Source organism: Cyprinodon tularosa, unplaced genomic scaffold (genome assembly GCF_016077235.1).
Source record: "Cyprinodon tularosa strain WSP-4 unplaced genomic scaffold, ASM1607723v1 ctg30, whole genome shotgun sequence".
Taxonomy (NCBI): domain Eukaryota; kingdom Metazoa; phylum Chordata; class Actinopteri; order Cyprinodontiformes; family Cyprinodontidae; genus Cyprinodon; species Cyprinodon tularosa.
In genome coordinates, this window is record NW_024039008.1 from 6039665 (window position 1) to 6064619 (window position 24955).

At 40.0% G+C, this 24955-nt stretch overlaps 1 protein-coding gene across 1 annotated transcript in view; it reads right to left on the bottom strand.

The window, feature by feature from the left end:
* Positions 1–6746: 6746 nt before the first annotated feature.
* psmd1 (proteasome 26S subunit, non-ATPase 1) overlaps positions 6747–24955 on the bottom strand; it is a 41234-nt gene continuing 23025 nt past the window's right edge. The window contains exons 18-25 of the mRNA XM_038291639.1: positions 24605–24721; positions 23742–23844; positions 15128–15297; positions 11940–12032; positions 11564–11650; positions 9020–9205; positions 8198–8367; positions 6747–6941 (exon numbers count right to left, since the gene is read on the bottom strand). Of these exons, the coding sequence (XP_038147567.1) occupies positions 8221–8367; positions 9020–9205; positions 11564–11650; positions 11940–12032; positions 15128–15297; positions 23742–23844; positions 24605–24721 (903 nt within the window). The 3' untranslated portion in view covers positions 6747–6941; positions 8198–8220. The remainder of the gene's footprint in view (positions 6942–8197; positions 8368–9019; positions 9206–11563; positions 11651–11939; positions 12033–15127; positions 15298–23741; positions 23845–24604; positions 24722–24955) is intronic.

The following is a 24955-nucleotide window of genomic DNA, read 5'->3' on the forward strand; positions in this document are numbered from 1 at the left end:
TTGTTGTGACTAACGAAATGAAATTTCAATATAAAAATGTGAAAAGCCATAAATAAGTGATTCTCCAAATATGAAAGAATTCATTTCTGCTGCAGAATCAATTAATGCATTTACTAGAGTCAAACATTAATGATAAATTACAATCAATATTTAATCAAATATCTTGCTATAGGTGCTTTTTCCCTCGACCGGATTTTGCACTCTCAGTCCCTAATAAGAATGAAATTAAATGGGATTTAATAGTAACTTTACTGCCAAATGGCACAGAAAATCTTTATTTTGATGATAAATTTTATGTACTTGAGAGATATATTAGTGTATTATTTATTTTTCATAAAAAGAACACCAGTTCCCACTCATTTCCAGCAGCAAAATGTAACACTCTACTTTTCTTTTAACCTTTTTCTTCTTGCAAATTACATCAGTTCTCCTTCATATTGTGTATTTTGAGTACATTTCATGTTAACTCTAAACTAGATTAGCATGCACTAAATATAATTCCATTAGAACCACTATCAGATAATGTTTCTACATATTGTGAGGATGTAGAACAAATCAAAATATTTCTAGATGGCTTTTCTGAAAAATATGACCAAATTTGACTGTAGTTGGAGAATTAAAAGCTAATTTCACAAGCCTGGCTGGTCTCTATGGGAGGGAGGCATTTAGGAGACAGAGGAAACATCTTGAAGCAGATCTGCTCAGATGAAGCCAAATGCTACATGAGAAGTAAACTACACATCCATGTTGAAACATGGTGCAGGCAGCGTCATGCTGTGGGAATGCTTTTCCTCAGAAGGGAAGGGAAATCTGGCTATTGATTGAAATAAAGATGAAATAAAACCTGAAGCTGGAAAAGACTATGCTGTATGTTAGCATACCCTGCCCTCCATGATGTTCGCCCATCCAGTGTTCCACCCAGTTACCTGAACAATGGTCCATCCAAAGCTCCCCCCGTTCTTCAGGTGTTTCTACCCTTTCAGTCCACAGGGTGCAGCTCATCACAGCAGCACTGATGGTAGATTTGTGGGTTCAGGACCCCTGAGCATCACACATCATTTCTCAGCCAAAACCCACAAATGCACCTCAAACTACGTGTGTAAAGCAGGTACAGACCGACCCTTTAACAATTTTTCCCCCCAGAATTCTATTTTTCTCAGAATTCTGAGATTAGAGTCAGAATTCTAAGATTAAAGTCAGAATTCTGAGAAAAAAAGTCAGAATTCTGGAGGGAAAAAATTAAGAATTGTGAGACAAAAGTCAGAATTCTGAGATTGAAGTCAGAATTCTGAGAATAAAATTCTGACTTTAATCTGAGAATTCTGACTGAATTCTGACAGTTAACAAACACGTTGGCATCTGTAGCCATGTCTGTTTACAGAATAGCTCTCATTTTAATCCCCTTTTGCTCTTCCATTAATGAAATAACATCACCAGGGACCCCTAATTTTCCTCCAATGTGTTCCTGTTCCTCTCAAACAACTCACATGTTAGTCAGTGAAGCTGAGTGCTCCACATCTCTTCCTTCATGGTGCCCATCTACATTAAGATCCAAAATTCTGAGCTTTAAGTCACAATTCTGACTTTTTGGTGAGAGGTAAAAAAAAAAGCATAAAAAACAGCGCTTCACTGTGTCGGCATACAATCATGTAGAAAAACAGTTTAAAGCTCAGTTTGTAGATAAATCCTCCTTCTGTATAAAACTGAAGACGGCATGTTGATAACTGCTACGGTTTTTGTATAATCAGACCTCAAGCACCACAAAGTTTTGGCAAAATCCAGCCTTCTAGAGTGGAGCAACTGAAAAGCTAGAGTGTGAGGCAGCCGTTTTTTTAAGACCAAAAAACATTTTAAACTCGCCCTCACGGCCACATATTTATAGCTAGAGTCACCATTTTTGGTCAGTTTGTAGACTGAAATCTCTGGACCCACACAATGTCTTCGGAATTACGGTAGGATTAATACTTTTCCTTAAAAACCCTCCAGACCGACCTAAAGTCGATGAAAATCAGAGCCGTTTTTCATTGGTTTTGGAGCAGAAGAGGGGAGAAAAACGAACAACACTATGTGTTTTAAACTCGTCATAAATATTGTTCTGAAAGACACAGATACACCAAAGTTGGCATAGTTGGAGTCGAAGGATTGCTGATGCTCACGGTGAAGAAATTTTTTGAATAACTCATACGGTTTTTGCTCAGCAGTCGTTTGTTCGGAGCTGTTCCTCCCATTCAAAAAAGCCTGAGAGCGAAGGAACGATAGTGCTGCGCTTTTCTCTCTGTCACTGACAGGCTCGTTAAGCGTTGTCAAGGTAACCGTGCTTCAAAGAGATTTTACCTCTGCTGTTTTAAACAGCACATATTAATCTAATGGAGGGTGAAAGCACTGATTTAACATTGGGAAATGGATACTATATGACTGCTGTCCATGACACTTCCCTTGCCACTCAACACTGATAGACTTTCAAAATAAGACTCCAGGGACCCTACAAAATAAAAGCCTCTATATTTTTTACATATATTTATTGCCCTATATGGCTCAACATTATGACCCAAACTCAACCCCATTTTAGAGAATAGACTCTAGGAGACTGTTTAAAACAGACCCTAAGGCAAATTTCAAAATAAAAGCCTCCCATTTCATCTTCATCTACTGCCCTAATAACATGGAAAAAAGAGTGATTTAACGATTGGAAAGTCATCAACTATCATTGCTGTGTCTGAACATTTTCTCTAAACACAACTCTGTTGGACTTTCAAAATAAGACTCCAGGGAGCCTACAAAATAAAAGCCTTTAGATTATACTAATGCAATAATTGGTGCAAATGGCTCAACATTATGACCCAAACTCTTCCAGGTTGTTTTTATTAGACACTAGTGACCTTTTCAAAACACACCCCAGAGCAAATTTCACAATAAAAGTCTCCCATTTACTCTGTAATACAGCAGCTATTCACCTAATAACATGGAAAACCAGTGATTTAACATTTGGAAATGGATTCTATATCACTGCTGGGCATGACCCATCTTTTGATGCACATCCATGATAGACTTTCAAAATAACACTACAGGGACTCTACAGAATAAAAGCCTCTTCCTTATACACACTCATACATTCTGGCATATTGCTCATAGCCATTTGTAATTTCCTCACTGCAATGGCCCTGCGCATGCGGGCGGAGCCCGCCATTGGTGACTTCATCACTGCAATGGCTCTTAGAAGGCGGGCGAAGCCCGCTAATGTTGATTTCATCACTGCAATGGCTTTTAGAAGGCGGGCGGAGCCCGCCATTGGTAATTTTTTTCATCACTGCAATGGCTCCTAGCAGGCGGGCGCAGCCCGCCAACTGAGCTTTACCCACTGCGGTTCAATATGGACAACCCATATTACCCTTGTGCATCATATGCTGTGCACGTCTATTTCCTAGATTTCAGCACAAGTGGCACACAGCTCTCTTTGCCCATGACCTAGCCCTCTTTCCTTCCCTCAGCAGCCCTCAAAGGTGTAAGCTGTTGGTCTGGGGAGCCCCAATGTCACTTGCCAGGGCCGTATTGGCCCAGTTACCCAGACGGGCAGTAGGTGGCCCCCCTCAAAATTTCTTTAGAAATTTTCTAGTTTCCCATATTATGCTGAAATAAAATTTAAAAATAAGTTAACTTTGGTTTATCTTTTCAGTGGCCCTAATCCTCTTCCGTAGTCAGTGTGTGCATACATCGGTGTATGTATATTTTTGTCAAATGATCAGATTCTTGTTGTAACTAAGAGCAAAAAGCAAAAAATGAACTTGCAGTTGCCTGTTATTTTACCAATTCCTGTGATTTTGCTAGTGTTAAAACTGGTTCATTAATTAAGCTCTATTGTAAATCTGTGAGATTTGAAGGCTGATGCATAGAACACAGATTAAACTATATGGCATCACTGTACTTGTAAATCAGTCTTTATGTAAAATGTTAAAATTATAAGATGTAATGACATCTTAATGATAACAATGTAATAAATAGATGTACATCATCAATTTAGCACATCTGTATCATTATGCACCATTAACACCTTAATTCTATTCCGATGGATTTGTATGTTATATGAATTAAAGACTACATATCGACTATGCAATGTGATGTGCCTTTTTTTTTATTGTAAGTTAAAGTAATCTACTTATGCAATGAAACAGCAAGTATGTGTCAAAGTTATGAATTTCTTTATTTTAAAAGTCTCAAGTCCCCCTGGAAATGAGATCATCATCATTGTTCGATGCTGTAGCGCACATGTTGTTTACATTGCGACCGGTCTGACTAGGGAGTACCAATATGGCAGCTGGTGGGTTCATTTGAATCCCATACTACCAATGGGCTATCAGCCATCCAGTGAATAAATAGAGATCAGTGCATAAAACTAATAGAATAAATGAAGATTTGCTGCTGACGGGACAAAAGAACGTTTCCCGGCTATGATCATTTTCATAAAGCACAACATTTGGTGGAACCTGAGAGAGACAGGGGAAGCTAGGATCATAGTTCAAATAAGGACATGCAGTCAAACGGTGGAGAACGACCAGATCTTAACTACATTAGGAAAACAGAGAAACTTTCTTTAAAGAAAAACATAAAGCATTCTTTTTAATGGTCGTTTTCCTTGTTCTGACGGATGCATTTTTAAAAATGTGACGACTGCATCAGAACTTCAAGCTTTGTAGATTGTTAGATAATCGACTGCGAGATGTTTGGGTGGAGGAACCAGGAAGTAAACAGAAGGTGTGACTGAACAGAGACAAATGTTCCTCCTATCTGCTGCTAAGCCCCGCAGTGATTTATGTAGATGTACTGGATTTGAAGGTGAGCGCAGACACCATCTAATCTAGGATGGAGACAGGGTGAGCATGACTAAAGACTCCCTCCTGTTTGGATGATCACACCTTCAGGAATGTGGCCCCGCAGCGGGAAGCTGTGCACGGCGTGCTGAGGATGTTCTAGGAGCCGGGTGGCAGGGATGATGGATTCAATAGTGAAGTTCAAACACTGAGGCCCGCTGTGCTTTGCATCAGGACTTTGTTCCTGGAGATCCGGAAACGCTGAAGCTTGTTAAACCGTGTGCCGTGACAAGAGTTTGCAGGAATGTGAGGAGGAGGAATTGATTAGACTTCGATATGTCTGGTCCACAAACTCACGTGTGTTTGTTTCATGATGAGAGCCGGCAGGCAGCAAATCACATCTGATGGCTGCTGGCTTTAGACGTTTCCCTCTCTTCTTCAAACCAGTGGCATTCCAACATTTGATGCAGAAAACAACTGCCGGTGCCGCCGTTTCCAAACCACTTTTACACAGGAAGCATTGTTTAACCAAATATGACCAAACCCAGAGCCTCTGGGAGATGATAAACCTGATCCGGTGTTGAAAAACACTAGAAACCCACAATGAAATCAAATAAATTCCTCTGCAGTGAAGAGTCATTTTACCAGATTGAGGGTTTGAGATGGTTTCAATGCTGATTGAGTTTTGGGAAATATTATCCACGGCAGGAAAAGGAAAATAGTTTTATAATCACTCAGAACTTTTAGGCATTAACATTCTGATTCATGAATATAAAAACATCAAATAGCTTGATGACAGTTTTAAAATGCATCGTTTTACTCCAACCTCCACGGTGAGGTTTTATAACAATCTTTAAACATCAGACAAGGCTTTGCAATCGCAGCGTTCAAGCAGCCAGGATGGTGACTCTGGTAGAGCTGCAGGGATCGCCAGCTCGGGTGAGATGATCAGAAAACAGCTCCAGAAATTTGACACCAAATATGAGACACAAGGAGGAAGTTACTGGTTGTAGGAAAGCATGATGGCGGTCAGTTTGAAACAGAAGGAGCAGGAAATGTTTTTTAGGATCCACTCAGGTAAAAGATAAAAAACAAACACATTAAACACCACCCCCACTGAAATAAATCAACCTAAGGGCTCTTATCCTGTCTTTGATGCCATCATCTGAAGGAACCAGACCTTCATTTAACTTTTAGCCTTAAAGTTAATCAACTTGACTTGGATTATCTATCCACAAAACTAAACTAAAAAGACTCGTTCGGTTTCATTTAACCCTTAGAGATGGCGGGGAATGGTTTCAGTGCTTCATCTTCATTAGGTCAAAATCTACCTATTCTAATGGATGTTATTTAGCTTTAAAAAAAAAAGCATTTATTGTCCATAAACATGTTTGAAAACACACTGCAAAAACGATCTAGAAATAAGTAAAAAAAATCTTAAATCAGGTGTATCTACTATTAATTTGAATAGTTAAATACGATGATTTGCCAATGAAATTAGTATCTTTACTCTTAAAATAAGATAATTAGATAATATGAACTTGAAATAAGACAATGCAAATGTTTTTTTCTTATTTTAAATGTAAATTGTCTTGTTCCATTGGCAAAGTGTCTCACTTTCGTCCTCAATTGGAGAAAAAATCCACTTACGGTACTTTAAAAAATGACTTACTTAGATTTACATTTTTTACAGTGCAAGAATAAAATAAAAGAAATGAGACAAAGAAATGTCTCGGGATGTTTGGTTATTCTGGTTAAAATTAAAAAAGAATCTGAGATTGAAAAATAACTAAAGCATTGAATAGAAATGAGTCAACCTGAGCTTAACCGCTCAGATCTTTTATCTTTATCAAAGATGGAAAATTATTTAAGCTAATCATCCCAACCATGGGCCACCTGGTTTATCGCTCAGAGAGATTTTAAGCTTAAATAAACACTTTCTTTAGTCTCCAATATGTCTTTATTATGTACTGAAGGGAGCAGAGACCATGATACAAAACCAGAATGTGAACAATTCCTTGAGTGGCCAACGAGCAGCCAGGAGAGGAACGAAGGATGTGAGAGGTAGAGAAGCAGGGAGGTGGATGAAGAGACACAGCGGGGGGCGAAGTGTTACTATCTGACGTCTTTCTGTGTCTGAGGAGAGAAGAAAAAGAACGAAAAGTTGAACTAAAAAAGTTAACCTCCAGGAGTAAAATAATTACATCTAATCTGCAGATTACAGAGGATTCATTTTTATCTCACAACGACCAGCATGTGTTAAGATTTATTTATTTTTTCGCTATAGTCCAAAAGAAAAGCCTAATCAGACCTGAACATGTTTAACCTGAGCCAAAGAAACCAGCTTCAGCTCTTGGCTCTTAGTTCCGTCTCTGCATCCAAACCAAACCCGTGAGGTCAGCCACGCCGTGGCTCACCGCGGCCGTTAACACGGACAGAGGCCCTAATCTGGTCATCGACACCTCATTGGTCCCGTCACACGCAACACTGAACTCCCACATGGGAAGCAGGCGGCTCCAACACAAACGCCTCTAGCAGCCAGGACTCCTCACGCCGTTTGAAGATCCTCGAGTTCAGGAGGTTTCTCCTGCCAGCTGCCGTTTTAAGATGGCAGAGGAGCGTCTGTTTCTCGGATGTCTGTTTTAAACCCTCAGGAAACGGTGCAGACAGAACATTGTGCTTCATCGGGCAGCGTTCCTTCCTATGAAATCGGCTCCACAGCCGCTATTAACCACTGAAACTAGTCCCGGATTAAAAATGAAAAGTTCTGAGACGTCCTGAGTTTAAATGAAAACACGCTTCAGCTCCAATTAGAAGGATCCTCATTAAGTTTAAGTCTTTAACAGAGGCTAAATGGCAAACTGAAAAACTCCCCACCACCAACTTTAATCTGAATATTTCATCTTTTATTGAACCAGATTTTGTATTTTGAAATGAAATCATTATAACATGTTTTATTTCACACATTTGTAGATTTGCATAACATTATAATTTAGATTTTTTACATTTTCTGGTTGTTACTTTGCTATTTATATAGATGTAATGTTTTCTAACTAAGGTACTTGATGATGGTGAGGCGCCATGTTTAATATTTAGCTTATAAGTTAGCATTTGGCTAAAAAGTCTGCATCCAACTCAGTTTTAAAAGGTTAAGCTAACCTGTTCCAGTAGCTTTGTTCCTAACAAAACAAATAAAATATTTGATATTAAAAGGATGGAGATTATTACTGCTAGAGGAAATATTCCTTTATTTCCTTAATTTTTTACCAGAGGAGGCGGTAAAAGGAGGAAGTTCTCTGGGCCGACAGAAGAAGCCAAAACAACAAAAAAGACAGCCGACTCTCATTGTTCTGAGTAACATTTAAAAGGCTCATGTATGTATGTGAGCACACCATCATGGCGGGACGGAGCATCTCTACTCGTCGATGTACTCAAAGGGCTCAGGGGGCTCAGGCTCCTGCTCTTCCTCCTCTATTTTGGGTCCGTGAGCTGAGACCGGCTCCACCAGCTCCTCTTCCTCCTCGCTGGTGTCCTTCAGGATGATGATCCCTCCTGTGTGAAGCTGGGAGACAGAATGTTTAATTATTGAGTATATTTTAGATAAGATGGTGGTCTGAGCCATTGTTGTCTGAACAAAATTGAAAAAAGCAGAAAAAAAAATCCTCACCAAATCAAAACAGGAAATCTGTGTAAAGCCTGCTTTTAATAAATGCTGTTACACTGAACAGATTTTAGGATAAGTCTGTAAAAGCTCTCCACTTCCTAAACCTGACTGCTGGATCAAAAACAAACCCTTAAAAGGAGGCGGCATGACCGAACTTTAGAGGACAGACAACCTCCTGGGACCTGGACCCAGCTCTGCGTACGGTGGAAAACCCTCAGGCTTTGCCTGCAGGACCCTGGAATCAAACAGTGCCTCCTCTTTATGGGACAGGGCGAGTGCCTATGGGGTGACTGCATGCTGCCCTGCTATTTACTGCACAGACATGTCGACATCTACAGCTGGACTGAGCTTTATAGCCATGGAGAGGAGCTTTCTAGACTTTTAGAAGCTGCTCAAAACCTTAAAACCCTGAATTGATGTTAGCAAGTTGGAGGAAATGTCAGTTTGGAAAATTGTATGGAAGCTTTCAGTGAGGAAGGCTGAAATGCTGTGACTGAATGATTGAGTTTTTTTGTTTGTTTTTAATAATGAGTATGGACGCCATGGTTACCGGTTTGAATGGCTGGTAGCGGCAGGTCTCCGGCATCGTCAGGACTTTGAGCTGAGCCGGCATCACTCTGGCCGGGTTCTCCAGCAGCTGAAAGTTTGGCTCAACCTCCTTCTTCTTCTCTTTCTCCTTCTCCTTCTCCTTCTCCTCATCCTTCTTCTCCTTCTCCTTCTCACCCTCCTGGACTTCCTGTAACCGGAAAAATTGACAAAAAAATTTAAAGTTCTGAAGCATCATCAGTTGGTGGCCTCTAGGGTTTTTATTTTCCAGATTTACAGACTTTGTTTCCTTTTTCTTCTACTTAATGCCTGAAAAAAGGAACATGGAAATGTATTGCCTCCTTCCTCCTGTGGTGGAGGCTGAAGCAGAGAAGCAGTAAGGCCTTTTTTTGACGGTGCCAAAGGGGTAAAAAACGAAATGTGTCTAACTAACGTCCTATTCTAGGTTTGCTACGGGCGAAAGATAAAAAAATAAATCAACATTTTGGCCTAAATGAAAATTCCACAGTGTGGTTAAAAAAAAAAAAAAAAAACTTCTTAACATAAGGTACGGTAGTGGTTACATCATGCTGTGTGGATGCTTTTTAACAACTGGTAACAGTTGAGTGGAAGATGGATAAAGCTATATGCTGACTTGGTTTCCAAGTTTGAAGACGTTTCACTTTTTCAATTCCAAATGTCCAGGGTGTAAAGCCAGGCTTTGAATCGAAAAAGCTTCCTGGATGGGAAGTGAAACATCTTAAAACTTGGAAAAAAAGTCCAGTGGATTTTTTTTATTTTTTTTGGAATGATAAAGCTAATCTAGCAGAAACTGTTAAATAACAAAAAAGTCCCAGAACTGTAGTGGAGGCTTCTCTAATACAGGAAAACAACTCTAGTTTTATGTGTGAAAATGTCCTAATTAAAGTAGGAAACTGTGGTAAGATCTACAAAAAGCAAGGAAACAATGTTGTAGCGATGCCCCGCTATGAAATAAGCCCAAAAATACATATGAGATTATATGGGCCTACATCTGTAATCTCAGTAACTCTCTACTGTTTATTATATTTTTAAAAAGTTCAACCATCAGTTATTAATAAATAGGTTTTTCTCACACCTATCCCTAAAAATTAATCATCAAGTTATGCATGATGTCATATTGGGTTAATATTGGGTTTACAAAAGGTTGTACTGGAACAGCTACACTGCTGACAGATAGACTTCAATCAGCCTCTGCTGCAGGAAGAAAAGAGGCAAAAACTGCAGCGTCTAACTTGACCAGATCGCATCCCCTGATTGCAATATTAACAGACTAATCTTAATCTTCAGAAATATTGTGACAAAATGTGAAACAGTGTAAATGAGGTATCAGTATGTTAGTGTCTAGGAGAAACATATTTATCTTATACTGTAAACTCCTTAATAACCTAACCAAGAACAGAGATTAATGCCACGCTTTCAGGCAAAACAGCAGATCTGAATATAAACAGAATGAGCCGGAATGACGAGCGGCTTTCAACAGAAAGGTTTCCTTCACATCAGGCCCTGAACTAACCCAGAACCTCGATGTGGACGGACCAGACGTTTGCAGGCTCGTCTCTCACCAACAGAGCTCAGGTTGGCCCTGGCACGGCGAGTCAAACATGGAGCGCACACCCAAAGAAAAGTCAGACCGTCTCTGGTCCGTCTCATAGCTGAGATGAAGGAAGGTGGAAAAGAAACAAAGCCAGCTGTGTGTTCGGACTCAAAAGAAGCAGCTGGAAAACAAATGCGTGCTTTAGATCAGGGGTCACCAACCTTTTTAAGGCTGAGGGCTACTTAATGGGTACTGAGTCATAACTCCCTGCCGTCCCCCCCCCCCACACATATCATAACCTTGCAGACACACACACATATTCCTCCCCCCCCCCCCCCCCCCCTTTCCCCCCTCCCCACACAGTCACATTGTTCTGCACTTTGCACTGTCACATTATCTGTATTTTGCCATAACTGGACCTGCTGCTACTTCGTGGCAAGGCTGAGTGCTTTTAGTTAATTTAGTTGTATATATTGTTATTATTATTATTGTGGGTTTGCTTATTTATATTTATACTGTATATATCTGACCTGTTGCACGGGAGCTTCAATGGAAATTTCGTTGAATTCTGTTCAGTGACAATAAATGCTATCTATCTATCTATCTATCTATCTATCTATCTATCTATCTATCTATCTATCTATCTATCTATCTATCTATCTATCTATCTATCTATCTATAAGAAGAGCAACCAATAGTGACCCATGAACTGGAGGAGTCAGCATTCCCCTTAACATCATATATAATAAATAAAGACCCCCATCAATTAGGAGGAAAAAGTTATTTAGTGTTCACCTCCCTGTAGAGTAGAGAGATAAATCACCTAAAACAGGATGATATTAACAGTAGACTGTAAACCACAAAATCAGTTGGGTTTGTTTACATTATTTACTGCAGAACGCCTGCTTCTTATCGCAGAAAAGCGGTTAAATTATCCCTCTTAAAAGCCAAAACCTCAGAAAGAAGTAGTCATTTAGAGACGTTTCCACTCACCACTTCCATCTTCTCCTCCTCCTTTTCCTTCTTCTCCTTCTCCTTCTTCTTGGCTTTGGCTGTGATGGAGAGAACGGCGGTGGAAACCTGCCACGCAAATAGAGACATTTCCGCGACGTAAGAAAACACAGCATACATTGCTTTAAAGGTACAAAAGCGAGCTGACCACAGAATAAACATGCTGTTACGTTCTCCACCAGCATCTCTGAGCAACCGAAGGAGGAAAAAACTCAAAACAATCCAGAGATGTTAGGAAAATAAACATAATGAGAATAAAATGATGAGTCCTGAAATCATTAATACATCAATATGTGGGAGATTGTTTTTCTCAGAGGAAAAGAATGTCAGAAATGCACCGTGGCGCCTTAGTTCTCACCTTCTCCTTCTCTTTCTCCTTGGGAACCTCCAGAGCCGGTGGGTAGGCGAAGGTGGAGGGCTTACAGTTGGAGCGGTACTGCACCTTTGGCATCTGAACAGAACAAGGAAACCAGATGGCAGCAACGTTTTACACCCCTGTAACACATCTGACCATGTTTATCTGATTTATAAATAAAGACCCTTAATTCTTGAATGGATTAAATATGATCTCTACAGCTTTCCTTACATAATAACTTTATATGCGATCTAATAATAGCTCATTTAATAAACCAATTTGTTTCTGATTAAGTGGTGAAGAAAAATAACTACAGGAATTAAGTAAACAACCCCCCCACTGAGCACAGAGTTTATAATTCAGCTCATCTGGGCAAAAATAAACAGATTTTAATTCAATTTTATGTGAGGAGACAGAATCTTAAAAATAAAAGTGTGTAGATGGAAAGATAAACAATGGTTCTCATGCAACTGATGAATGAGTATTTGATGATCAACACATGACTCTGTAGTGTGTTTGAAACGCTAAGCTTCCTGCTCGGTTGGAGGACATATCAGGGGGGCGTTCATACATCTACAGCTTCAGCTTCTTTGTCTGCCCACAGATCTTGTGCAGGATGAGGATCTAGATCCTATCTGAGCTCCTCTGGGACCTTAATGTGTTTCTTTGCTGCAGAGCTAATGTTTTAGAAAACTGTCAGGATTTAGTCGTTGCGCAGTGTGCTAACATCACCCACTTTGTTAAATAGGAACACAGAATAATGTTTCCACCTGTTTTTGACTGTGGGTGATGCCATTTTTTAATGATAAACTCTCCATCTGCCGTGATGGGTTGGCCTGATGAGAAAGAGTTTAATTCAGGTTTCCCCGTATCCCTCTGCTCCACTGCAGCGGAATCAATTCAGTTCAGTTTATTTCTATAGCGCTAATTCACAGCAGATTTAATCTCAAGCACTTTCCAGTTCACCAGATCATCCAGTCAGATTGATTCAAAGTTTTCTATCTAAGGAAATACAGCTGATTGCATCGACTCATTGACTCAAAGGCAATCCCTCACACTAAGCATTCTTGTAGCGACAGAGGAGAGGAAAAACTCCCTTTTAACAGGAAGAAACCTCCAGCAGAACTAGGGGTGGAACGGTTCGCAAAATCCACGGTTCGTGGTCACGGTTTTCAGTTTGGTTCGGTATATGTTGATTGTTAGCCTGACATGTTTGTCGTGTTGCTATTAGCATAAACAAAATGTGTTGCACAATGCTTGCACGCTGTTGCACTTTTATCCACAACTTTTTTTCCGCCGTCATCGTAGGTCACTCTAAATGCAAAGTGGTCCCATACAGCAGACCTATAAAGTGCTGCTGGTGCATCTTCCAACTCCTGTTCTTTCCCACTCGCCATACCCACACAATTCTCCACAACAACTGATTTTTTTCTGCTACACCCGGCTACGCTGCTTCGCTTCTTCTTCTTCTTGTTTACTTCTGGGGGTTGGCTTTGGTCGCAGTACCGCCACCTTCTGCTCTGGAGTGTAAACGGTTCGCCTATGAGAAAAAGGAGCAGCACATGAACCGAACGCAACACACGCGAACCGAACCAGTAAAACCGAACGGTTCGGGTGGTTTTCATAAACCGTTCCATCCCTAAGCAGAACCAGGCTCAGTGTGAGCGGCCCTCTGCCGAAGCCGACTGGGGTTAAAGGAGACAGAAGCAGACATATGCGGCCCCGTCCAGGAAACACACAGCCAGGTAGACTAGCTCCGAGCCAGCTCCCATGTCAGAGGATAAAGAGAGCACATCCAGCCAGTCACAGCCAGAGAAACAGGACTACACTGGAAAAACAGACCGATTTAAAACATCTATAAACAAAGGTGTTGATGGCAGCAGCACAGCAGATATTTCTCTCCAGGATGGAGTCACAGCTAAACATGAACACATCTTCTAATACGTGTTTGTCTCATTCGCGACAACAACCTCTGCTGTTGTGGAGGTGAAGCACAAACTAAAGAACTAATGCATCGTTAGCTGTATTGGCTTCGACCATCCCCCGTTATTAGATCCGTCTCACAGCAGAACACCTTACCTTCTGCGATACTGAACCAGCTCTCTGTCAAATCCAGCTCTACAAACATGAAAGGAGATCCGAAGCCTCAGCAGCACCAGGTGCTTCTGTTTAGTGTAAGCTTTCACATTAAGAACAGTTCACCAAAACCAAATGATTAAAGTGTCTCCAACAGCACTCTGCTGCAACAAGCAACCAGGAGCAGCTTTGTGTTTGGGTTACCTTCATTTGTTTTATTGTGTAACAAATGTAGGTATCCCTTCCTAGATTCTTACTTTAAATAATAAAGTGTTAAACTGAGCTCATTCTTTATCATATGCTGAGTGCAAACAGCTCAAAGTGTCCTTAAAACACGAGGTACTCATGATCCAAGAGGTGAGAAAGAGATGATGCCTATTTAATGTCAGCTTAAAGCTACAGCAGGTCCCACTAATCCTTTGGCACCGTTGTTCTAGTGCCAGGGCAAAAATTAGGCCCCTGGTGACGGAAAGGTACCATAGAAAAAACACTGCAAAAGTTCTAACCCAATAATCTAAAAATGGGGGAAAAAAATCACCTCTGAAACATCTTTAAAAAGCCTGTTCACATTCTGTCAGCTTCTAACCGGAAACTTTGAAAAAAGGTCGGAATTATCAAGTGAAGAGGAAATAATTGATCATCATCTCCTGTTTTTTACTTTCACAAATCTGTATAATATGGCATGCTTTTTTGTTTTGTTTTTTTCATTTTAACCCCTTTACTCTGATACCCCTACAATCCTATGTATCACAGTACCTGCAGAAACCAACATGATGTTCATCTAAAACAGCCAGAGCTAATAAGATAGACCCACCTGTCAGATTACAGAAGCATTTTATAGCTTTTAAACACTTTTCATTAAGCCCACATTTCATTTTAACTGTATTTATCTGTATTTATTATTAAATACTAAAATAAAGCCCAGAAAACATCATTCTGTGTGTAATTTATATATCTAATCTGACTTGAATTTTATCTACTGAAGTAAATAAACTTTTAGTAATCTTCCAATTAAGTGAACAAGTCTGTATATTAACCAATGAAAAACCTCCTGTACACAGAGGCATCATTTGACTCCCTCTAAATATTAGCCACCGCAGCTAACGCTGTCGTACCTTCAGGTCCTTGTTGAGGCCGATTATGGCAGTTGGTGTGAAGGCCAGAGACAGGAAGTGCGACAGAGGGAACCAGAACCAGAACTGAGTGAAGACCAGCAGACCAACCACCGATGGCATGTGAGTGTGACCGGTCCTGGACTGGAGAGAGATGCTGACGTTTCGTCCACCTGCACAAAGATTAATGAGAGGGTGTGTGAGGAACAGCCTCAGACGTGACAATGAGATAAAGGCTGTAAAAGTGACAGACTCAGGAAAGTCTCATTTATTCCAGACAAACTGACCATAAATAATAAGACATATGGGATTAACCGGGACAAAGAAGGTGCTGAAGTATTTAATAGTGAATACCGCGATAAGGCCCTGAGGTTAACAGGGGCTCAGGCCAGGATGTAGGCTGTCCAAAGATAGCCGTCTGTTGGCTCAGCTCCTATGTTTTGGTCATCATTAACAAAGACAAATTGACAAGCCAAGTACACCCAGACACACATTGTCTGCTCCATCCTGTATTTAAATGTAAACATTAGACCAGATTCATCATCTTTATTTTAGCAACACAGATTAACAACTGATCCACAGAGCAGGGGCCGTTTTCCCCAACCACATTACAGCTTCAGTTAGCTTCTTCACTGCTAATGACTGACAATCTCAGGTGGAAACCATCCAAAGCTTCCTGGCTCCTGTTATTCTGGTGTGTGCGTTTTATTTAATAAAGATTTAAAATAAAATAAACCCATCAGGCTGATTATTGCATCGTATCCTAAGTGTAGAGTTAGAAAACCATAGCTTGCAAAAACCACTGACATTAACACCCCACAGCTTAATAACTTTCTTTAAAAGTTTGCCTTAAATGACAATTACTACTCTAATTCCACAAATTCCTGTCTTAAAGGACCTATATCGTGCAAAAATCAACTAAGCTTTTAACACATGTCCATTACTATCCTATGAACTACAGCATTAACATCCATTGATGCCCAATGCCGCCATGAAGGCTAAAGTAATTAGGACAGTCAGAGTTGGTACGTACTCATGCAGCAGGAGAGGCGTAAAGCAGCCTGATCCAGGATATAAACGAGGGGCTAAAGCATAAAATAGATAACCATACTGAATAGGATAGAAGGCTTCCTCTTCATCAGGAGCAAGCACAGCATCTGCCTGAACATTGGAGTCAGAGGAACAGATCACACTGAAGACTCTGCACATGTTGTAAAAAGGCTGGCAGCATGGGGGGTTGGGGATGGAGGGATCCTGTTTGATCTGGAGCCATAATGTTTAAATATTAAAATGTATCTTGGTATCTTGTAGTCAGAGTAAAGGTGAAAATGCTAATTGGCCAATACCTTCTAAATGTGTAGAAGAACATAAAGGTGCAACTCTGGATCCAAAGGTTAAGGAGAAAAATCAATGGCGGAACCATTTGGATTCATTTCTGCTCAAAGTTGAGACAAAGTGGCTCTTAAGGCGGATAATATGAACATCAAAATTAAGTGTTCATCAAGTGGGAATGCTTATGCATTCCCACTTATTGTTGTTCTACATGTTGAAATGCATGTAGAATTCTTAGATTTCAGCAAACTTCAGCTAAATCTTCATCGTCTTTGACCTTTAACTACTTCAGCATACTTTCAGCTAGAAACACCATTCAACTTTTTAAATGTTTCTGTGTCTTTCTGCTATTACTGTTTAACTCGGCTTTTTGCTAACTTTTACAGTTTTGCTTCAGTGAAGCTTCAAACTTTAAAAGAAAATTTTAAGATTTTCAGATTTATAATGGAAGTCTATGGACGGAATTCTTCAACTGCTAGAGTGCGTGCTCTAGCTTTTGAGCTGTTCTGGTTTTTCCGAACAAATTCTTCTCAGTCCCTCATTTTTAACTCAATTGAAATAAATTATACATCAAAACGTAGGGATTTTTGTCAGGATTCAGGAAATGTAACCCTCATTTGTGTGGCATTTACGGTTTTCCGACAGTTTGGCCCAGACCATGAAGAAGTCCACACTTCCCCAATAGAAATCCAATGAGAGATTTTCCAAAAATCACAGACAAAATCCAAAACGATATATATTTTCGTATAGCTCCGATTTATTAACTATTTGATGTACTAACATGAAACTTGGTATAGAACATCTTCAGAACCTTCTAGCACTCGCATGGAAGGAATTTCTTCAATATCATTTATGGTTTAGCTGTTTAGCTGACTTGTTCGGGCATAGGAAAATGCTGATTCTGAGAAAAATCCTCAAACTCAGAAAAAACACATTTTTACATCGTCACCGTGGCCAAATAGTTTTTAGTAGAAACATGAAAGTTGGCACAGTCGAAGCCGAAGGATGGCTGACGCCAACAGTGAAAGAATTTTTTGAATACCTTTTACAGTTTGGGCTCAACACTCGTTTGTTCGGAGAAAAAGTTTTGCTTTTGACAGCTCAGCTCTACCATGGAACTCCATGTTATTTAATGAGACCAGCAGGTGTGACAAACCTTTTTATTTCTCCTTCAAATTAAGGCTGTGAATGAGCTACAGCCATGAACGCTATCCCAATCGGAGACAAAGGATATCTGTCGCTTAGACTCAAAGAATTTTCTAGATACCAGTTACGGTTTGTCTTCAGCAGTCGTTTGTTTGGAGCCAATTTTCCCATTCAAAAAAGCCTAAGAGGAAAGGAACGAAAGTGGAGCGCTTTTCTCTCTTTCACCGACAGGCTCATTAAGCGTTGTCAAGGTAACCGAGCTTCAAAGGGATTTTACCTCCACCACTTTAAACAGCACATTTTAATCTAATGGAGGGAGACAAGACTGATTTAACATTAGGAAGTGGATACAATATGACTACTGGCCATGACCCTTCCCTTCACACGCAACCCTGATAGACTTTCAAAATAAGATGCCGGGGACCCTACAAAATAAAAGCCCCTACATTAAACTCATATTTTTTTCCCAGCATATGGCTGAACATTATAACCCAAACTCAACCACTTTTTAAAAATTAGACTCTAGGGTGCTCTTCAAAACACACCCCACAGCAAATTTCAAAATAAAAGCCTCCCATTGCCACTTCATCTACTGCCCTAATAACAGGGGAAAAGATTGATTTAACGATTGGAAGTCATCAAGTATCACTGCTGGGTCTGACCCTTTTCTCAACACACAACCCCGCTTTCAAAATAAGACTCCAGTGACCCTACAAAATAAAAGCCTCCATGTTATACTCGCCTATTAATTGATGCAAATGGCTCAGCATTATGACCCAAACTCTACCAGCTTGTTTCTATTAGACTCTAGGGACGTTTTCACAACATACCCCAGAGCGAATTTCACAATAAAAGTCTCCCATTTATGCTCTAATACAGCATCTATTCACCCAATAACATGGAAAACCAGTGATTTCATATTTAGAAATGGATTCTATATCACTGCTGGGCATGACCCTTCCCTTGACACACATCCATGATAGACTTTCAAAATAAGACTAAAGGGACCCTACAAAATAAAAGCCTCTTCCTTACGCACACCCATTTATTGTGCTGTATGGCTTGTAGTTATGACCCAAAGTCAACCAATTTCTTCAAATTACACTACCAAGACCTGTTGACCACACACCTCAGTTTACATTTCTTAATAAGGCTCTAAGATTTACACTGTAATAAAGCATCTGCTAACCTCGTAACATGCAGCCTAAGCCTGCCAACGGTGCTTTCATCACCACAGCGGCTCGTAACATGCAGGTTAGTTTTTTGATAAATTCAACTCCTTAAGTGGTATTAGCTGTCTTTCTATAAGCTTCTCTCTGTGTCCTTCCTCTGCTTCTCATGGTCAGTCTTGCACATAGGTTTTTAGATTTTCAATCCTCTAAGGAGGACACTGTTTTCTTTATGCTTATGAACCGACACATTTTAAATCATTTCAAATTGTTTTGCCAAGTCTTGACATTTCCACAGTTTCAAAATTTTGATACTTATTCAATACCATCTTCCTCAACATTTTACTTCCCATCCTTGAGCTACTCATTTTTTCTTCAACCAGCTAAGATTCAAGTTTTTCTTTGTAATTTATTTTCTGATTCAGCTAATTTAATACTTTTCAGCCTATGCTGAGAACTTTGGCTTCATTCAGCTCTCTTTCTGGACATGAATTAAGCTTTTCTGTTTGCTGCTAATTCATAAAACACCTCAAAAGTTTCTGGAAAGTAGGTAAACCCCCCTTCAAAATTTCTTTAGAAATTTTTCTAGAAACTTGGGAGACATTATATTAAAAACCTCCTAGTGCACACATTAAAGACATTTTTTGATATCATGTATGCTTTGGCTGTGCAGCTTTTAAGATGAGTTTGTTTCTGCCATTTTACTGCCAAATGATTCTACCCTACAAAATCTTCAGATGATTCAATTGTTTTCTGCAGTTTGAAGTTTCTGATGACTTCCTATCACATTTTCATATGTTCTGCAGTTAATTTCAGCTTTTTTCATTCAGCAAAAGCATTCCCACTTGTTGTTTCTCCGAAACAGCTTTTTCTAGTTTTTATCTAATGTTCAAGTTTTGAAAATGTATTTTTCACCTGAGGGATATGAAGGATGCAACTGAACGTATAATTAACCAACACATAAAAAAAAAATAAATCCAAAAGATTATGTTTAAATACAAGTTAAGCTTTTAGGATAAAACTGAGTGAAAAAAACAACAACAGTCAGGAAGGATACATGATGGGTAGACTATGTGCATCTTTTATTAAACAAAACCAACTCCAAGCTAATATTATTCATACTGACTTTGGAGACAATGATAAATTCTCAAAATTCAACAACCTACATCATAATCATCTTCCTCTTCTATATGGACTTGAAAAAGTAATTAAAATCAGCACTACACTAAACTTATTTAATAAAGATAGAGATTGATAAACAATGCAAAAACTTTTGCAAAATTCTTTTAGTATATTTACACTTAATTTAAGTAGGTAAATTAGAATATCTGCCAAATTAATTAATTTTTACCCTGAAAATATAATTGTTATTCCTGTGAAATAAAGCAGTTGTGTTCTTTTTTCTTATTTTAATGTAGTTTTTCTTATTACACTGGCAAAGTGTCTTGCCTACCCGCTCTATTCAAGAAAAAAAAAAAATGCACTTATTTAAGAAAAATTGATTTACTTAGGTCTTCTTTCTTTTTAACAACGTTCCTTTTAGATCAGCAGGAGCTTCACATTTCAGACAAGTAGCTTATTACAGCCAGAAACAACAATCTATTCTCATCTTTTTATTTCACAACACAATAAACTATCTTGTAATTCTACAGAAATTAGAAACTTTCCATAAAAGCATGACTCACACTCTGTCTGCTCTTCTGAATGAGAGGAATACACATTAATCTTTAGCGATAACCCAAAAGGTGAAGGACAACGGTCAAAGCGAGCATCATCCAGAGTGGGTCTTGGTCCAGAACAAACAGAAGAGGTTCAAGAGGTCAAAGGGAGAAAAGGCCTCATCCCTCTGGGTGTGCACTAAAAACGAAATGCTCTTGAACAATACCACTTTAATCACTTGCGGTCGTCTCCCGCCCTCTCCGGTCTGAGGTCGTTAGGGTGACTTCAACACAAGAGCCTTATCTTGACATCTGAACCGGCGCTGAAACCCCCTTCCAATGCAGATTGAACATCGGCCAGAACCACTAACGAGCTCCGTTCATCGAGCCACTAGCCCCTCCTTAAAAGCCTCTTAAACACTTAAAGAGTATGAGTGCACTTGACAAGGAGCCCCCAGCGCCTCCACCCGCTGTTTTTGCCAATTCTCAGTTCAGAGAGCCAACTTCCATTCCAGGGAGTTGTGGAGTGGGGGGTTGCTGGGGCGGCGGTGATCCTTCAGAGGTGTAGCGTGACTGTATGAACAACCAGAGCGGGTTAGAAACCTCAGTCATATGAGGCTTGTTTTTCTGTATAAACATGAGCAAAAACAGCTAATTAATAGACTATATCAATAACACTGAAGACTCTGCCTGTGGAGGCTGAAACCGCTGAGGTGAGAAAGAGAAGACTTGGATACGGAGAGCGAAGAAGGACGAGCTGGAGGCTGACATTTCCTGCCTAATGAAGACCAGTGATCATGAAACGGAGCTCTAATCGCTTCCGCCAGTCAAATTAAATACAATTACCCTGCACCTCAAACACTACTAACGACCTGCAAGACCCAGAACACTTAAACATTTACACCACATGAGCCTGAACATGCCTGACATCTAAACAGGACCTGCAGGAGCTCATGTTCTCTGTCTGAATACAGTTAAATATTATGCAGCAAAGGATAATGAAGTGAAAATATGGACAAGCACTCAGTGTTGAACCTTAGCTCCAATAGGAAACCCATACAGAAACACCAGTGATCATGGGTGGGTCCGGTCTGAGGTTATTGCTCCAATTTGACAAATGATTTAGGCCCAGAATCGCTGGGACAAAATATCCATCATGGACTAAAGTAAAAAGATTAAAAAGAAAATGTGGAAACAAGCGAAAGAAAAAATAAATACAAACAATCAACAGTTTCAGTCATGTTTATGAGGGAGGCAGGAGTTGTTTATTTCTTTGTTAGCAGGATCACTAAACTGTTTGACTGTATGTAAAATTACAAGATGAAATGCCAGAGTGAAGTGATGGCCTCCTGATGTCTGACTGGCCCCAGAGCTAGCTTTAAACTCAGCGTTAGCAGTGGGAGGCCATGATTCAAAGAGCTCACAGCGCCGACAGGAAAACCAGCCAACGATTCCAGGCTGAAATAGTTATGTCCTTAAATCTCTCCCATTAGGTGATGTCACAGCTACAAACGTCAATGTATGTCATTGGGATTTTATGTGACGGAACAACATAGAGTTATCATCTAAAGCAAAGGTAAAGGTTTTTTTTTTTTCTGAGTTTTCACGGAACTAGTGGCTCGCTTTTTTCGACAGTAGGCAAAGGACCACAGGCCGGATTCGAATCCGGGTCGCCCGCGTCGAGGACGAAGGCCTCCGTACATGGATCGCACATGCTAACCACTGTGCCACCTGCACCCCTGTAAAATTACTTTTACAGGCGAGGGTATTTTAATGCATTCTTCTGCGATGCCATTATGTCTAGGAGTTGAAATTTTAAAACTATTCTTTAAAAATAGCTCTGTTGATGAAGTTTCCAGATTTCCTGCAGACTCTAAATTGGATTCAGATTTTTTAATGAATCTGGTGGACCGCCATCTTCTAATCATCTACCATTTGAACTGAAGAGAAACATTCCCAAAGTATGATGCCACCACTGCCATGCTCAGGATGATTAAAAAACAATAATAGGCTGTTTTGCTAGCAAGTCAGAGATTAATCTGGCCTGAGCACCTTTAACAGATATTGGAGCTGTCCTCTAAAAAGCTACTGGCAAATCTTCTAGCCACTTTCCCATAAAGGCCAGATTTAATAGCTGCCAATATTTTCCTTAAGTTTCCATAGGCCCCCTTGGCTGCTTCTCCAGTGAAGTGCTCCATTTGCTTCTGTATTCATTCAGGGGAACAGATTATGGCTTAATAACAGCTCAGAGAGATTATCAAAGCTTGAAAAGTTGTATTTTTAACTCAAATTAGACTTAACATGGTCCTTAGTCTTCATATTTCTGTTTGTTTGCTTATATTTTCTACTAAAGCTCGATGTTCAACGAGATTGTATTATGCCACAGATTAAGATTATTTCCAATTATGTGCGCTTCATTAAAAATCTAATCTCCTTGGGCGTGCAGGTGGCGCAGTGGTTACTGTGCACAACCCAAGTACGGAGGCCTTCATCCTCGGCGCAGGCAACCTGGGTTCAAATCCGTCCTGTGGACCTTTGCTGCATGTCTCTCCCCCTCTCTCATACCCCCATTCCTGTCAGCATACAGTCACAAAATCAAGCCACTAATGATGTAAAAACTCAAAAAGGAAAAAGAAAATCTAATCTAAGATTTTGTTGGGACCAAATCGGATAGATTATTGGGAGGTGAAAATACATCCATCTTTTGGAAATAAAATTTACCTAAAAAACTAAGCTGAACCGAATGTATTAGAAATAAAATACTACATGCTGTCTGAAAATGATTGGGTAAGAAGTGACTAATGAGTGCTGCAGCCTGTTAAGTGTTGGAGGACAGGTTGTTCTTTTCAGCAGTGAGCGTTTGAGGCTCTCTGTATGAGGATATACAGCTCCCATGGACCTCACACACACTTACACCGACTGCTTGCTTAAGTCCACAAACACTCCGACATACAAACACCACGAGGCAAACAGTAATCACCAGGTGGAGGCTGATGGGCCACATGGCAGAATGCGGAGTGGGGCTGAGGTAGGACCCCCAGGCGCTGAGGCACCCAGGCCTGATCTGTTCCAGAGGCAGAGTTCCCGGGTGGTCAGGACCCTGAGGGGAACTTTGTGTTTGGTGTAAAGGCACGCAGTAACCACACCTCGTTTAGAGCAGTTTGCATGGTATAGTGTGTAATTAAGCAGCACAGATCCTTTTGTTCCCCCTGCAGGGTGAGACCACATGAGGCACGAAGAACCACCAACCCGCTTAACGTCTCACTCAGTGAGAGATGAGGGTAAACCCGCAGCTGCCCTGTTTGGACTGACCTGCATCGAGGATTCCCTGGGCCAGGATGGCGCCAAACTTTGCCATGACATCATCGTGTTTGTCGTTGATCACTTTGGCGTAAAGCTGCCTGAACTGGTTGACCTAAAGAATAAAGAAGGAGAAAAAAAACAACATATTTTAAATAAGGTCAACAACAAAAAAAACAGCTCAAAAGAAATGCTTTGCTTGACATTTTTTTTTGTTTTGAAACTTCAAATACTGAGAAGAAACAAATCCAAAAAGAAGACGCATAAAACTGTAACGCATTTGAAATTTATAAGGGGTTAATGTGATAAAATGTCAGCTTGTGTAAGCTTACAATACTTACAGAAGGCAAATTAAAACCCTTTAGCTTAGTAACTGTGGGACTGAACATGATCCAAAGCTAAATGATTTGACAAATTGGACAGATCTCAGTTTCCGATTTATCATACAGGAGATGAATAAATAAACATTAAAGCAGACGGCAGTTACTGCAGAGCAGAGCTGTAAAACAGCGAGACTGGAGGAAACGGCATAAATGCAACACCCTTTGATGTTAAGCCGTTTGAAACTTTAAAATAAAAAACAGTTTCTTCCACAATGCTGCGTACCAGCTGAAGCTTTAAGATCTGTTCCAGTGCAGAGAACAAGTTTTGGTTTCTGGTATTCCTTTAAAGTCAGTGACAAAGACGAGGAGCCTGAAGGCTGACTGTCTACATTTATGCTCTCCATTTAAGTCTTCCCAAACAGCTGTTCTTTGATTTATGAACTTTTGTTTTCCAGGTGTGGTTAATTCCTCTGCTGCTTAAAGAGGGACACTGAAGTCCAGATAAATTCATTGATCTTTGCTGCAGATAACAAAGCCTGCTCAGAGACTCACCTTAGGACAGGTAACTTCTGTCTGCTGGATCATGATGAGGGCGGAGGAAATCAGGGCCCCTTGTCTCACATAGTTCACTGGATCGTTGGTCATGGGCTCTAGCAGATTTATCGCCTCCTATGAAGGTAAAAAAACAAGGAGTCAATGCATTGCAGAGATAAAATTAAATGTCTCATTAATTTCCTTTATCATTTTTCCATTAACCCTTTGTAGGGCACTCAGTGAAATACTTTGAAAACCAAAATTTCAAACAAATAGTGTTATTGGAATCCAGAACAAGACCTTATTACCTTTTTAACATTCAAAAAATATGAGTATTTTGATGGCAGAAATTAATGTCAATGTAATAAC